Genomic DNA, 13,919 nt, shown 5'->3' with positions numbered 1-13,919 from the left:
GTACTTCATTGGTTGTAAAGTGCTGGTGGTCGTGAAAGGCGCTATATAAATGTAAGTCTTTCTTTATCACTAGTGCGTTCACATACCTGTTCTGTATATTGATTGTACATTGTACTATTGCGGTTGGGTTTACATAAGAAATAGGAGCAGGAATAGGCCACTTGGCCCCTCGAGCCTGCTCCGCCATTCAATAAGATCATGGCTGATCTTGGGCTCAAAGCCACTTCCCTGCCCGCTCCCCATAACCCTTCACTCCCTTATCTTGCAAAAATCTGTCTAACTCCACCTTAAATGTATTTAGTGATCCAGCCTCCACGGCTCTCTGGGGCAGAGAATTCCACAGATTTACGACCCTCTGAGAGAATAAATTCCTCCTCATCTATGTTCTAAAAGGGCAACCCTTTTCTGTTCTTTTCTGCTCTGTTTTCTGTTCTGCTTTCCTGTTTTGCACAAAACATGTTGATAGATACTCCCAGTATAATCTCTTTGTCTTCACAGTCACCCCAGTCCAGTGCACCGTCAGGATGGTACGCAAAAAGAAATGGCAGCTTCGCCTTTTCATATTCTTCATCCTGTGCTAGGTAAGTAAAACATTATTATTTGAGGTTTTCAAAATGATGAAAGGTTCTGGGACGGGCGATAGCGAACTATTGCTTCCACTGGCTAGCAAATCGATAACAAGGGGGTATAGAATTAGAATCATCTGTTAAATCCGTGAATCTTAAGGTATGGTGTTCTTCAATAAATAGACGGAGACTGCAGATAACAATCAACAGGTGTTTACTGGATGAGGGTATTCTAAAAACTAACAGTACAGATCCCTACTCAGGGTTTATATACAGGTGTGGTCACTGCCGGTACTACAGTATACAGGAGCTGTAAAAGTAGTTCTCCTCTTAAAGGTACATACACTACATCATCATTAAAAGAATGAAGGGGGAAATTAGAATTTCTTTTTCACACTGAGTGTTTTTGGAACTGAGAATACTTCATCATGTGGCAATTGAGGAAAGACTTTAACAAAATTTTAAAGGAAATTAGATAAGTGTTTAAAATATGAAACAATATAGGAAAAGAGCAGGGGAGTGGGAATAAGGTTGACAATTAACCCTGAATCAACTATCTTCTTTGGGAGTTTATTCCACATATCCACTATCCTACTGGGGAAAAGAGCTTTTTTTTCTAATCTGTAACCTTGCAGGATTGGGTGGAGTAGAAGCTGATTCTTGTACTGTTTGCAGTTTTAAAAATAAAAACAGCATTATCAATAAGCTGTCAACATGGCAGAGTGAATGTACTAGAGCATAGGTTTTCAAACTAGGGTCCCCTGTCCCTTAGGAGTCCGTGACAGGATGCAAGTGGATCTGGGAATCCCCAACGTTATCAGATTTCTGTCATCAAATTTTACAATTTCTGAATTTATTGACATACCAGCTTATTATTTTTGTTGCTGTGTACTAATGTAAACATGTTTCTACAATCATAACATTACTTTCTTTTGGGTAGCCGTCTTTCAGATGAGACGTTAAACCGAGGCCCGGTCTGCCTGCTCAGATGGATATAAAAGATCCCATGGCACTATTAGAAGAAGAACAGTGAAGTTCTCCTGATGTCCTGGCCAACATTTATCCTTCAATCAACGCCTCCAAAACAGATTCATTGATCATTTATCTCAGTGGTGTTTGTCGGATATTGCTGTGCACAAATTGACGCTTTAAAACGCACTGTGGATGTGAAAAAGCTCGATATAAATGCAAGTTGATTTCTTCATTCATAGCTGACATTTTTGAGAAGTTAGCACAGGTGGTTGACACTTGCAGGGTGTCTCCCCCATACATAAAAGTTTGAAAGCCAAAATATTAGAGGGAGCTTCAATGGTCTGAATGGCCTTTCCTTGTTCTTGACTTTTCTTATATTCCTAACAATGGATGAATACTAAATCCATTTTAAAAATTAAGAATACAAATGCTTTACAGAGGCACTCGCTTTATTGAAAAGTGTTTTGCAAACCCTTTATTTCTGCGTTTGTAAAAGTGTAACATTGTGACACATTTTGTGCCAAAACAGCATTGTCCTTGCTGCACATGACATCATCAATGTAAAAATAGCACCAGGTGTGCTGACTGATGTTTTCTCCAGAGATCAGGACATTGCTTCTGTTGTTTCCCCAAAATGCAATAAACAATGCCCCACAGTACACAGGACATCGTGGTATTTAAGAACAATGATGCTGGTATAATTATAATTGTCCTTGAAAATACTGAAGGGAACTCGTTGGCACCTCAAAGCAGTAACCTGAAGAACATGCGTGGCATTGATTGTAAAGCTTTTTTCTTTTGTTTTTGATATTTCTATGATTTTATGAAAATCTTAAATGAAAAAATATCAAAATATTGATTTACTTGTACATTGAGTTCACATTTGCTTGAAATTTACCTTTTTTTGAACAAGTTAAAACAAATGAATAAATATGTGTGTTGGTTTAACATACTTTGTCACCAAGGGGAAAGAATACAGGTCTGTAGGGTTTCTTGTTCAAGGACAAATATATAAATATGTTTTTATGTACTGAAAACAAGTCCAGCCTTGTGGGTTTGCTTACCTTAGTGAACATTTGTTGGTAGTCACTGCTGAGTTCTTTGCAATCTTTGTACACCATGAATGTAAAAATGTGAACAGATCTTAGAACATTTTTTCAAGTGTTTGATGTTTCTTTTGAGTGTGTGACTATATTTATATATATATCTAAATGTATTATATACTGATTGTTACTTCACCTAATGTGCAGGTTTTATGTCACAAACAATGATCCTCAGTTTGGGTATCATTGTGGATCAACTACAACAATAATTTACATTTACATAATGTAGTAAACATCGCAAAGTGCCTCAGAGAGGAGGAGTGGACACTGAGCAGTTGTAGAAGAATTGAAGAGATGACAGAAAGCATGGTGAAAAGGAAAGATTTTGAGCAAGCTTTCAAAGGCCAAGAGAGAAGTAGTAAGGTAGGGGAGAGAGTTCCCAAGAGTCGGGCTGATTTGGCTGAAGGCTGCCACTGTTGGTGGAGTGGAAGGAGCACAGGAGAAGCCAGAGTCGGAAAGCCGAAAGCCACTGCTGGGGCATCGTTACCGCGATGGGCAAGCAGAACTTGGTGTGGGACAGGGTGCAGATGGAGCAATTTTGGTTAGATTGGAGTTTGTGTTGCATGGAGTTTGAGAGGCCAGTGAGGAAGGCAGAGTCTGGAGGCAATGAATGTGAGCTAAAGGTATCATTCGCAGTGGGGTTGAAGTAAAGGCGGAGGCAGATAAAAAATTATGTTGTGGAGGTGGAAATAAGTGGTTTTAGTGATGGATAAGGCATATTATTTGAAACGCAGCTCATAGTCAAACAGGACACTAAGCTTGCAAACCATCTGAATCACCCTGAGCAAGCAGCCCAAGTGAGGGATGGTATCAGATGCAAGGATACATATGGCAGAAATGAAGAAAACAGAGATCAGTCTTCCCTGTGTTCAACTGGAGAAAGTTCTGTAGCTCGATGTTAGACAAGCAGTCCCAACTCTCAAAGTCTCTTTCCATCTGTTGTCTTACAACAAAACAGAGCATAAATGAAACTGCCTCCATGAACTTCATAGCATATTGTATATTATGTTACAGGTGGATTATATTATTATACAAATAAAGGATACATGGAAGTAAATTTAAAGCTGTCATTTCATTGTTAGGTTTAGAAAATGATTATAAACCAAGCTGTGTTCTTGTGGTTTATGACATAATTGAAATCTCTTGCTAAGATAACCTTCTAATTTACTCCCATGCGGGTATTACAATGGAGTATAAAAGCAGGGAAGTCTTGCTTCAGTTATACAGGGTACTGGTGAAGAAGGTTGAGTAGGTTGGGCCTCTACTCATTGGAATTCAGAAGAATGAGAGGCGATCTTATCGAAACATATACTTTTTCTTACAGCAAGTTTTGAAGAAGGGTTCGACCCGAAACGTCAACTCAAATTTCTCTCCACGGATGTTGCCTGACCTGCTGAGTTTTTCCAGCATTTTCTGTTGTTATTTCGGATTTCCAACATCTGCAGTATTTTGCTATCGTACTGGTGAGGCCACACCTGGAATACTGCGTACAGTTTTGGTTTCCATATTTAAGAAAAGATATACTTGCTCTCGAGGCAGTTCAGAGAAGGTTCACTCGGTTGATTCCAGAGATGAGGGGGTTGACTTATGAGGAAAGGTTGAGTAGGTTGGGCCTCTACTCATTGGAATTCAGAAGAATGAGAGGCGATCTTATCGAAACATATAAGATTGTGAGGGGACTTGATCAGGTGGATGCGGGGAGGATGTTTCCACTGATGGGTGAGACTAGAACTAGGGGGCATAATCTTAGAATAAGGGGCTGCCCTTTCAAAACTGAGATGAGGAGAAACTTCTTCACTCAGAGGGTAGTAAATCTATGGAATTTGCTACCTCAGAGAGCTGTGGAAGCTGCGACATTAAATAAATTTAAAATGGAGATAGACAGTTTCCTAGCTGATAAGGGAATTAGGGGTTATGGGGAGCGGGCAGGGAAGTGGACGTGAGTCTAGGTTCGGATCAGCCATGACCCTATTGAATGGCGGAGCAGGCCCGAGGGGCCGTATGGCCTACTCCTGCTCCTACTTCTTATGTTATGTTCTTATTACCATATATACGCAGTATAAAGTTTTAATCTGAATAATACAACCGTGAAACCTCAGCATCAACTTTTTCTTTTAACAAATTATAAATGGAGCAACAGCTGCTGGGAATGCACTCTGTTCCTTTGGCAACTCTCCTTCCCAACTTCAGTACTGGCTCCTAACACTGATTTTAAATCTCCTCTCTCTATAACTATCCTTCTGAGCTCTCTCTGATTCCGACTCAGCAGTGAGAGTTTAGACTGAAGTTGGCAGTCAGGAGAGAGTGTGCTCCAGTTCCGGCTCTTCTCTCGGCCACTGTAACCTAGCCTTAGTGCTTCAACTCCACTTCTCCCTTGCAGTATTCAGGAGTAGTTCTGTTCCCTGTTCTCTATTGCTACAGCTCACCCCCACCCTCCCTATCACTCTTTCAGTTTCAAGACCTGTTCCCCACGTTAGAGCCACAATGGGATGCTGTGGCTGACTGCGAACATTAATTTTAAATGGGGCAAACCCACTCTTTTCCAGCAAGTTTGCGAGTTTCTAACCCACTACTCACCCAGCCAAAAACTGCCCGGAGTTAAAATTGGGCCTAACTGTTTCAAATTCTGACTGACCTGTTTTTATCTATGTAAGAAGTCACACAACACCAGGTTATAGTCCAACAGCTTTATTTGAAATCACAAGCTTTCGGAGCGCTGCTCCTTCTTCAGGTGAAGTGGAGAAATGCATAAAGACACAGCTTATATAGTCAAAGAATCATGTCAGATGTTTACAGGTAACCTTTCCAACTGCCATTTATCACACCTCGGCAGAGAGATAATCACAGCAGTCAAAGGTGTGAATGGTGTCCAAACAGGTCAGTCAGGGAAACATTACATCAAAGAACAATGAGGTGGGGTCACAAGGGGTCAAATATTGCAGATGCTGGGGTCTGTATGAAAAACTTCACCTGAAGAAGGAGCAGCGCTCCGAAAGCTTGTGATTTCAAATAAAGCTGTTGGACTATAACTTGGTGTTGTGTGACTTCTTACATTTGTCCACCCCAGTCCAACTCCGGCATCTCCACACCATGTTTTTATCTAAGCACAGCTTCATGTGTTTATGTTTGTTTGTGATCTGTCTCACTCTTACATGACCGCAGTTTTCACACCTGACACTTCCTTGGCATTGCCAGCTCTCCATAAATACTCAAATTTTACACGCATCTCTCAACTCGAACCTGCAATTGGAAAAAAAATGGATATCGTGTGGATTTGGGTTTTTTTTTTGTTTGTATTTAGCTTTTATGGGTTCCTTTGATCAGTTGTTCGGCGAGGAAACAAGGCAGACCTGCCAACATAAGGAGATTGTTACCAGTGAGATTTATACATATATATATTATCAAAAAGATTGAGACCCATTGCAAGCCCATAAACAATTGGAGCTGCCTTTATTTTTGGAGTGATATTTAAATTCAACTTTTAAACCCAAATGCACATGTGTAGCTGCCAAGTCTCATTCACTTTGAAAATGTCATTTAGCTTGACATACATGGCTCTTTAAAATAAACATAACTTCATGTTTAAATCTAATGCTCTAATTCTGGCCTCTTGAGCATCCCTGATTCTAATCGCTCCACCATTGGCAGCTGCCGAGACCCTAAGCTCTGGAATTCCCTCCCTAAACCTCTCTGCCTCTCTACCTCTCTTTCCTCCTTTAAGACGGCTCTTAAAACCTACCTCTTTGACCAAGCTTTTGGTCATCTGCCCTAATTTCTCCTTATGTGGCTCAGTGTCAAATCTTGTTTTATAACGCTCCTGTGAAGCGCTTTGGGATGTTTTACTATGTTAAAGGCACTATATAAATGCAAGTTGTTGTTGTAAATCAACACAAAAAAATAAAATTTATGTTTAGATATTTTATTAGAGTGTGCACACAAGAGAATTACTTTCAGAGTGCAGTGACTGGTGTTCTGTAGGCTGGCCAAGCCAAGGCAACATCCAACAGAAATGAGATGAGTTAATCTGGGTCAATCTGACCCTCTCAGACCCTGATCTGAAAGAAACACTTGTATTTATGTAGTGTCTTTCACGACCACCAGTCGTCCCAAAGCGCTTTACAGCCAATGAAGTGCTTTTTGAAGTGTAGTCACTGTTGTAATGTAGGAAACACAGCAGCCAAAATTGCACACAGCAAGCTCCCACAAACAGCAATGTGGTAAGTGATGTTGATTGAGGGGATAAATATTGGCTGGGACACGGTGGGGGATAATCTTCAAAATAGAGCTGTGGGATCTTTCACGTTGAGCTGAGAGAGCAGACGGGGGCCTCGGTTTAACATAGAAACATATAGAAACATAGAAGGTAGGAGCAGGAGTAGGCCATTCGGCCCCTCGAGCCTGCTCCGCCATTCAATGAGATCATGGCTGATCATCCAAATTCAGTACCCTGTCCCTGCTTTCTCCCCATATCCCTTGATCCCTTTAACCTTAAGAAATATATCTAACTCCTTCTTGAATATATTTAATGAATTGGCCTCCACTGCCTTCTGTGGTAGAGAATTCCACAGGTTCACCACTCTCTGGGTGAAGTAATTCCTCCTCATCTCTGTCCTAAATGGCTTACCCCTTATCCTTAGACTGTGACCCCTGGTTCTGGACTCCCCGGCCATCGGGAACATCCTTCCTGCATCTAGTCTGTCTAGTCCTGTTAGAATTTTATAAGTTTCAATGAGATCCCCTCTCATTCTTCTAAACTCCAGCGAGTATAAGCCCAATCGACCCAATCTCTCCTCATACGTCATTCCTGCCATCCCAGGTATCAGTCTGGTGAATCTTCGCTGCACTCCCTCCATGGCAAGAACATCCTTCCTCAGGTAAGGCGACCAAAACTGCACACAATACTCAAGGTGTGGTCTCACCAAGGCCCTGTACAACATCTCATCCGAACGACGGCACCGCCGACAGTGCAGGGCTCCCCCGGCGCTGCGCCGGGGATTAAAAAAAAATATATATATATTATTACGCGCTCAGGTCTCTGGAGTGGGACTGTGAACCCACAACCTGGTGGCTCAAGAGGCGAGGGTGCTACCCCACTGAGCCGCTCGGGCTGACAGTGCATGTGGACAGCAGGCTGCTGCTGATGGAGCGAGATTGACAGCTGGGCTGGTGTTGTGCAGGCGGGGAGAGAGAGAGAGCGCGCAAGGCACGGGCTCCGGCTCCTTTAATTCGGATGTTAAAAGTCAAGCGGACGCCGCTGCTTGTATTTGCTGAAGCAAGAGGCAGAGAGAGAGAGAGACAGGCAGATAACCCACGTCTCTACACCACCACCTTCCCCAGTACTTCCCTTTAGCCCAGCGCTAGACTTGTTGCGGGTGTTGGTTTTTTCCCCCCCTTTTGGTAAGGATTAATATGCCGGGCTCCTCCTTTTGCTGCGTCGCGCTCTTCTGGTGGCCGGCGGCGGCGGCGGCTCCGGCTCCTCGCCCCTGAGGCCCGCCTCAGCGCCGCTTGTCGCCCGGCTTCAGCTTCACGCAAGGCCGAGGCCCGAGGAGGAGGGGGGGGGAAAGCTGCCCGTTCAGTGACTCCTTCCTTTGTGTGTGTGTGTGGAGGGTGTTTTTTAAAAAACTTTTTCTTAAATTATTTATTGGGGAGGGGGTGGGGTGGCCATGAAAAGCTGCTTTTGTGTCAGACGGAGGGACGAGGTGCCGCAATTAACAGTTAAGTTTAATTTTTATTTAAAATTTGGGGGAAAAAAAGCGTTTCACTGGACTGCAGCGGGCGGGGGATTTTACTGTAAAAAGTTGAAGCAGGATTTTTTTAAACAATTTTTAAATTATATATTTGTAATGACAGAGTGGATGTTGGATGAATGCAGGGTAGCTAGGCCTTCGGGCCTTTAATTCTTTTAATGGCATTAATTTATCCTCTTGAGTTTCACCCGTCCTGTCCACAGCGACCACCACATTAAATGGGGGGTTTCCCCTCTCTCTCCATTTGTGGTTCTTACTGACAATAAGAAGCATTTTCTAATGTTGTACAATCCCAATGTTTGGCCATAATGTATCTTTACTGTTGGATCATATTGAAGCTGACCAGCCCCAGATATGCCCCTTCATCACTGTTAAATGTAGGAATACATTTGCATTATTTCACTGGTTCTCAGGCCACAGCTTTATTGGAACCATTTACGAATTGATATCCCATACTTGCATGGTAGTTATCACGTCAATTATTAGCTTTACTGAAGTCTAGGAATTAACTTAAACCCTGCAATCATTTTTTTGGGTTGGGTGGGAAACATTACTGTAAAATGTTAGAGGAAAGTTTCTGCATTTTCTTATAGCACACTTGATATTTCAGTGATGGTTCTTTTGACAAATGAAGGGATGATACACTTCATTGATGTATGTGCAAAATTACAAATGTCTGGTATAAGCCTAACTTGCTCCTGATTGTACAGGTACTGTGCTCTGCAACGTTGGTTTGGTCATGAGGGTCTCTTGCATTAATATAATTCTATTGTGTGTATTTTTGAGAGTGGTGTCAGTCACAGGAGATAGCCAATTTAAATAATTTTCATGATCACCCTTGAAGTGTATTAGAAATTTCTTGCATTGTAAACTTTTTTATTGCTAGTTTGATGCCATCTAATTTTTTAGATCTTCAGTTTCTTAAGTCTGGAAGCATTTCAGTCTATGAATATGTGTTCCTTATAAAACTCTTGTTCAGATCAAGCTTATGTTTCATAAACAAAATATTTAGGTCGGTACCCATTTTCATATGTGTTGGAAAGAACTGATGTTATAAATGTAATGACGGTCCAGTGTAATTTTCCCTCTTTTTTCCTGAAGATGCTGACTCTGACCATTCTATGGGTGCTGGCAGCCATCTGATACCTTTCACAAATGCCTGCCCTTCATGTATGAGCCTAGATAGTGGATATTGTGAGGCTATTTAACTGTAGAGGGCATCACAGCCTAGTCTGATCCTTTTGTCACTTGATGTCCGTACGTGAACTTGTCAGCGTAGGTCATTGATAACTGAGGTGGGAACCCTGACAGATTTTTCACATCTCTAGCCCGAGATGCAAGGGACAATTATAATGTCCCAACTGTGATCACCTAACACAGCACAGATTGGGAATCTAAATAGAGTAATTGTCCAGGCCTTTTTATAAAACCTTTGCCATTTTGCTTAATAGTGCTAAATGTTGGGAACCCAGACATCTTTTGAATAGAACATGAAGTATAGTGCCTGGGTGTATCTGTGATCACTTACTGTTCTGTGTGGTGCACACGTTTTCTGCAGTGAATGCACTTTGGCAGAAAAAATCAAAGAGCAAGTTATTATCTAAATGGAAAGAAACTGCAAAGTGCTACAGTACAAAGGGATCTGGGGGTCCTGGTGCATGAAACACAGAAGGTTAGTATGCAGGTACAGCAGGTGATCAGGAAGGCCAATGGAATCTTGGCTTTTATTGCAAGGGGGATGGAGTATAAAAGCAGGGAAGTCTTGCTTCAGTTATACAGGGTACTGGTGAGGCCACACCTGGAATACTGCGTACAGTTTTGGTTTCCATATTTAAGAAAAGATATACTTGCTCTCGAGGCAGTTCAGAGAAGGTTCACTCGGTTGATTCCGGAGATCAGGGGGTTGACTTATGAGGAAAGGTTGAGTAGGTTGGGCCTCTACTCATTCGAATTCAGAAGAATGAGAGGCGATCTTATCGAAACATATAAGATTGTGAGGGGGCTTGATCGGGTGGATGCGGGGAGGATGTTTCCACTGATGGGTGAGACTAGAACTAGGGGGCATAATCTTAGAATAAGGGGCTGCCCTTTCAAAACTGAGATGAGGAGAAACTTCTTCACTCAGAGGGTAGTAAATCTATGGAATTTGCTACCTCAGAGCTGTGGAAGCTGCGACATTAAATAAATTTAAAACGGAGATAGACAGTTTCCTAGCTGATAAGGGAATTAGGGGTTACGGGGAGCGGGCAGGGAAGTGGACGTGAGTCTAGGTTCGGATCAGCCATGATCCTATTGAATGGCGGAGCAGGCCCAAGGGGCCGTATGGCCTACTCCTGCTCCTACTTCTTATGTTCTTATGTGAGATATAAAGAAAGAGAGACTTGCATTTATATAGCGCCATTCAGGTTCTCAGGACATCCCAAAGCACTTTACAGCCAATGTAGCATTTTTGAAGTGTTGTCACTGTTGTAGAAAACATGGCAGACAATATGCCAGTTAACAAATAAAATCAGTTAATTAAAAAAGAAATAGTGAAATTTTTGTTCTTCCCCAATGATTCAGTGGATAAATATACATGTGTTCTAATACTGAGCCATATAAACCAGAAGTATCGCTAGGTTTATCCCTAATCTTTACTGTATTAGCCATTTTGAGCTGGGGACACAATAGTTGCCTTTAGCATTCTGAGGTTGAAAATTGTATGGGACTCATGCTTTAAAAAAATATTCTAGGGATGTGGGTGATGCCACATTTATTGCCTATTCATTGTTGCCCTGAAAAGGCGATTGGGTGATTTCATTTTTACAATTGAGTGATTTGCTAGGTCGAAGTGCATTAGGAGTAAATTGAATCAGTTTTTTTAAACAAAATTCTTTCACGGTCATTTTGTTTCTCTTGTGCTGGCCCACAAATGACCGGGTTTATTGAATTAATTTCCACAACTTGCCATGGTGGGATTTTTACTAATGACATCTTGGTTTCTAGTCCAGTGGCAGCATCAGTATACTACGAAACCCACTCTACAGTTTTGTAACCTTAGCATTCTTGCTGCTGATCAGTGTCCATTGATCACGGCTGTATGTGTGCAGGTTTGGACTTTGGGAATGACCGTATTAAAGTGAGCAGTGTTATGTTATTTGTCTAGGTTGCTTCACACGATGTACCAGACCTCTGCTGTCTCCTGTATCACATCATGTGTTGCTTTCAAAGCAGGTGTCAAGAAAGAAAGAGCTTAGAAAGATGATGTATATAGTTGTGGCAGGAATTTTGGTTATTAGGCTAAAAATTGGAGTAGTCCCAAAATTCTTGCTAAATATTAAACAACATTTTCTTGTACCACTGCTTGACAGTTGGTAATCTTTTTATATATAGGAGAATTTTTATTTATTGGGTGCAGGTGAGGTGATGTAACTCCATATAAAAATGGATTCATGTTACATTAATCTCTGACTTGTGATTATGTCAGATCATTTAACAGTTCTGGATTTTTGAAAACCTGCTTTTTATTTCTGTAAGTACAGCATTGCAAGTTAGAATGACCATTTATGCAATATGCTACAATTTCATTTGCTGCATTTCCAGTCTGACAGCAGTTTACTATTTGCTTGTGGACATTATTCACAGGTAGCGAATTATGCTGTTCTAACCTTCCCTTCCCCCGCCCTGATACCGAGACTTGTATTGAACAGTCTAGATTTCCATTTCAGTGAATAATGAAGAACATTTTGAAAGCCTGCATGGAAAAACTTTTTTAAAAACTTGATACGTTTATAGGATGCACTGATCTTAAAATGAAAACACATTTATTCACACTCCCACACTGTAGGGCTTCTGCATTGTGATGACGTTGCAGGATGATCACCCATTTTTGCTAGTTTCAAGACACCAGTAGCAACATTGTGGCACGTGCAAGACCACAGTTGCTCACATAATTTCTGTGATTTTCTATTTCTGGATGTGAACTGTCACTTGGATCCATTCTGGTCAGCAATATGAAATCTCAAAATAAAAACAGAAAATGCTGGAAATACTCAGCAGGTCAGGCAGCATTTGCAGAGAGAGACACAGAGTTAACGTTTCCGGTTGGTGACCTTTTGTCAGAACAGGTAAAAGTTAGAGATGTAACGAGTTTTAATCAAGTGCGGAGGCAGGGAAAGCGGGGGGAGGGGAGGAAAGAACAAAAGGGAAGGTCTGTGATAGGGTGGAAGGCAGGAGGGATTAAATGACAAAAGGGATGATGGTGCGAGGTGAAAGGAGATGGTAATGGGACAAGTAAAGAAACAAAAGATGGGTCTAGAAGAGGTGTAAATGGGAATGGCAGAATCATTAGCAGCTGCCGTATGAAAAAATGTGGGCAGAGGTTATGATCTGAAATTGTTGAACTCAGTGAGTCCAGAAGGCTGTAAAGTGCCTAACCAAAAGATGAGGTGCTGTTCCTCGAGCTTACGTTGAGCTTCATTAGAACATTGTAGGAGGCCGAGGACCGAGAGGTCAGAGTGGGAGTGGAGTGGAGAATTAAAGTGACAGGCGACCGGAAGCTCGGGGTCATGCCGATGAACTAAACGGAATTGTTCTGCGAAACAGTCACCCAATCTGCGTTTGGTCTGAAATCGCAACTTACTTAAATGGGATCTATGTGTTTATTCCATTTATACATGCTAATATTTGTTAAAACTTGGGAGTGGGGGAGGGTGAAAACATGGTTTATAAGTTACATTTGTAAGCAACATCGGATGAGTTTCATAATTGCACATGGTGATTTGGTACAGTAGCAGTTCCGGTTGGGTCCTTGCACGTAGATCGATGTTTCAGAGGCTTTAGTTTTGTTATTTCTGAGATGATTTTTGACAACATTTCACAAGTTGAACTTAAGTGTTTTTGTGTTGCAGTGGTTATATGTTGTAGTTTAATTGATTTAAAAAAAAACTTGACTGCAGAGGAAGATGAAATCTAGACGTGGGGCAGTTTTGGATGGCTGTAAGTAACCTGTGGAAAAAGTGATATCACACTGCTCTACAGGCTGTAGATATTCGATACATACGTTCAGGAAATGGACTCCACAGACAAACTGAAGGAGGGTGATCGTTATACACATGTAACAGTTTGGGTGAGGGTGAGGATGTGGTATTTTCAGTAGACTGATGGTGTGTATTCATTTGTTGCCAGAGGTCAAGGGGCAAAACACATTCTTCTCTACATTTTCAGTAGAACGTACAATTGTTTTAACGTTTACACTGCCAGCAGCTTCACAAGGATTGGGTTCCCCTGGATCAGCCATTTAAAAAAAAAAAAAAAAAAAAAAAAAAAATCTCCAGCTCGTACACCATGATGATGAAACAGACCCACATAAATAAAGCTGTTTAAATGCCGGGAGTAACTATATTACTTTAACTGTTCACTAACATATTATATTTTGATAATTTTAAATAAAAGCCCTTGTTAAAAAAAACCTCTGCCCATCCTTCCATTTTCCCCTGCTCTTCTGTATTTATATTTTAACTTTTTATTGTACATTTATCCAATTTTCTTTT

At 41.4% G+C, this 13,919-nt stretch overlaps 1 protein-coding gene and 1 long non-coding RNA gene across 6 annotated transcripts in view; both read left to right on the top strand.

The window, feature by feature from the left end:
- The first annotated feature begins 497 nt into the window (after window positions 1-497).
- LOC147101741 (uncharacterized) lies at window positions 498-3,698 on the top strand. Its single transcript, XR_015073402.1, has 2 exons — window positions 498-581; window positions 1,507-3,698. It is a non-coding gene; the product is annotated as an uncharacterized LOC147101741 (long non-coding RNA).
- A 4,062-nt stretch (window positions 3,699-7,760) lies between these two features.
- The window catches only part of LOC147101740 (multivesicular body subunit 12B-like), a 182,342-nt gene continuing 176,183 nt past the window's right edge, over window positions 7,761-13,919 (top strand). For 3 of the 5 annotated variants that reach the window (XM_085965608.1, XM_085965612.1, XM_085965613.1), the window contains exon 1: window positions 8,258-8,355. In XM_085965608.1, the coding sequence (XP_085821734.1) occupies window positions 8,305-8,355 (51 nt within the window). In that variant the 5' untranslated portion in view covers window positions 8,258-8,304. Of the gene's footprint in view, window positions 8,039-8,257; window positions 8,356-13,919 lie in introns of those variants that run through there. The other 2 variants (XM_085965610.1, XM_085965609.1) reach the window with 2 other exon arrangements.

This window comes from Somniosus microcephalus, chromosome 23 (assembly GCF_052327205.1).
Source record: "Somniosus microcephalus isolate GS21.2 chromosome 23, FLI_Smic_1.0, whole genome shotgun sequence".
NCBI classification, from domain to species: Eukaryota; Metazoa; Chordata; class Chondrichthyes; order Squaliformes; family Somniosidae; genus Somniosus; species Somniosus microcephalus.
The sequence above is the reverse complement of the archived record's forward strand: the minus strand, read 5'-3'. Positions and strand labels throughout refer to the sequence as shown.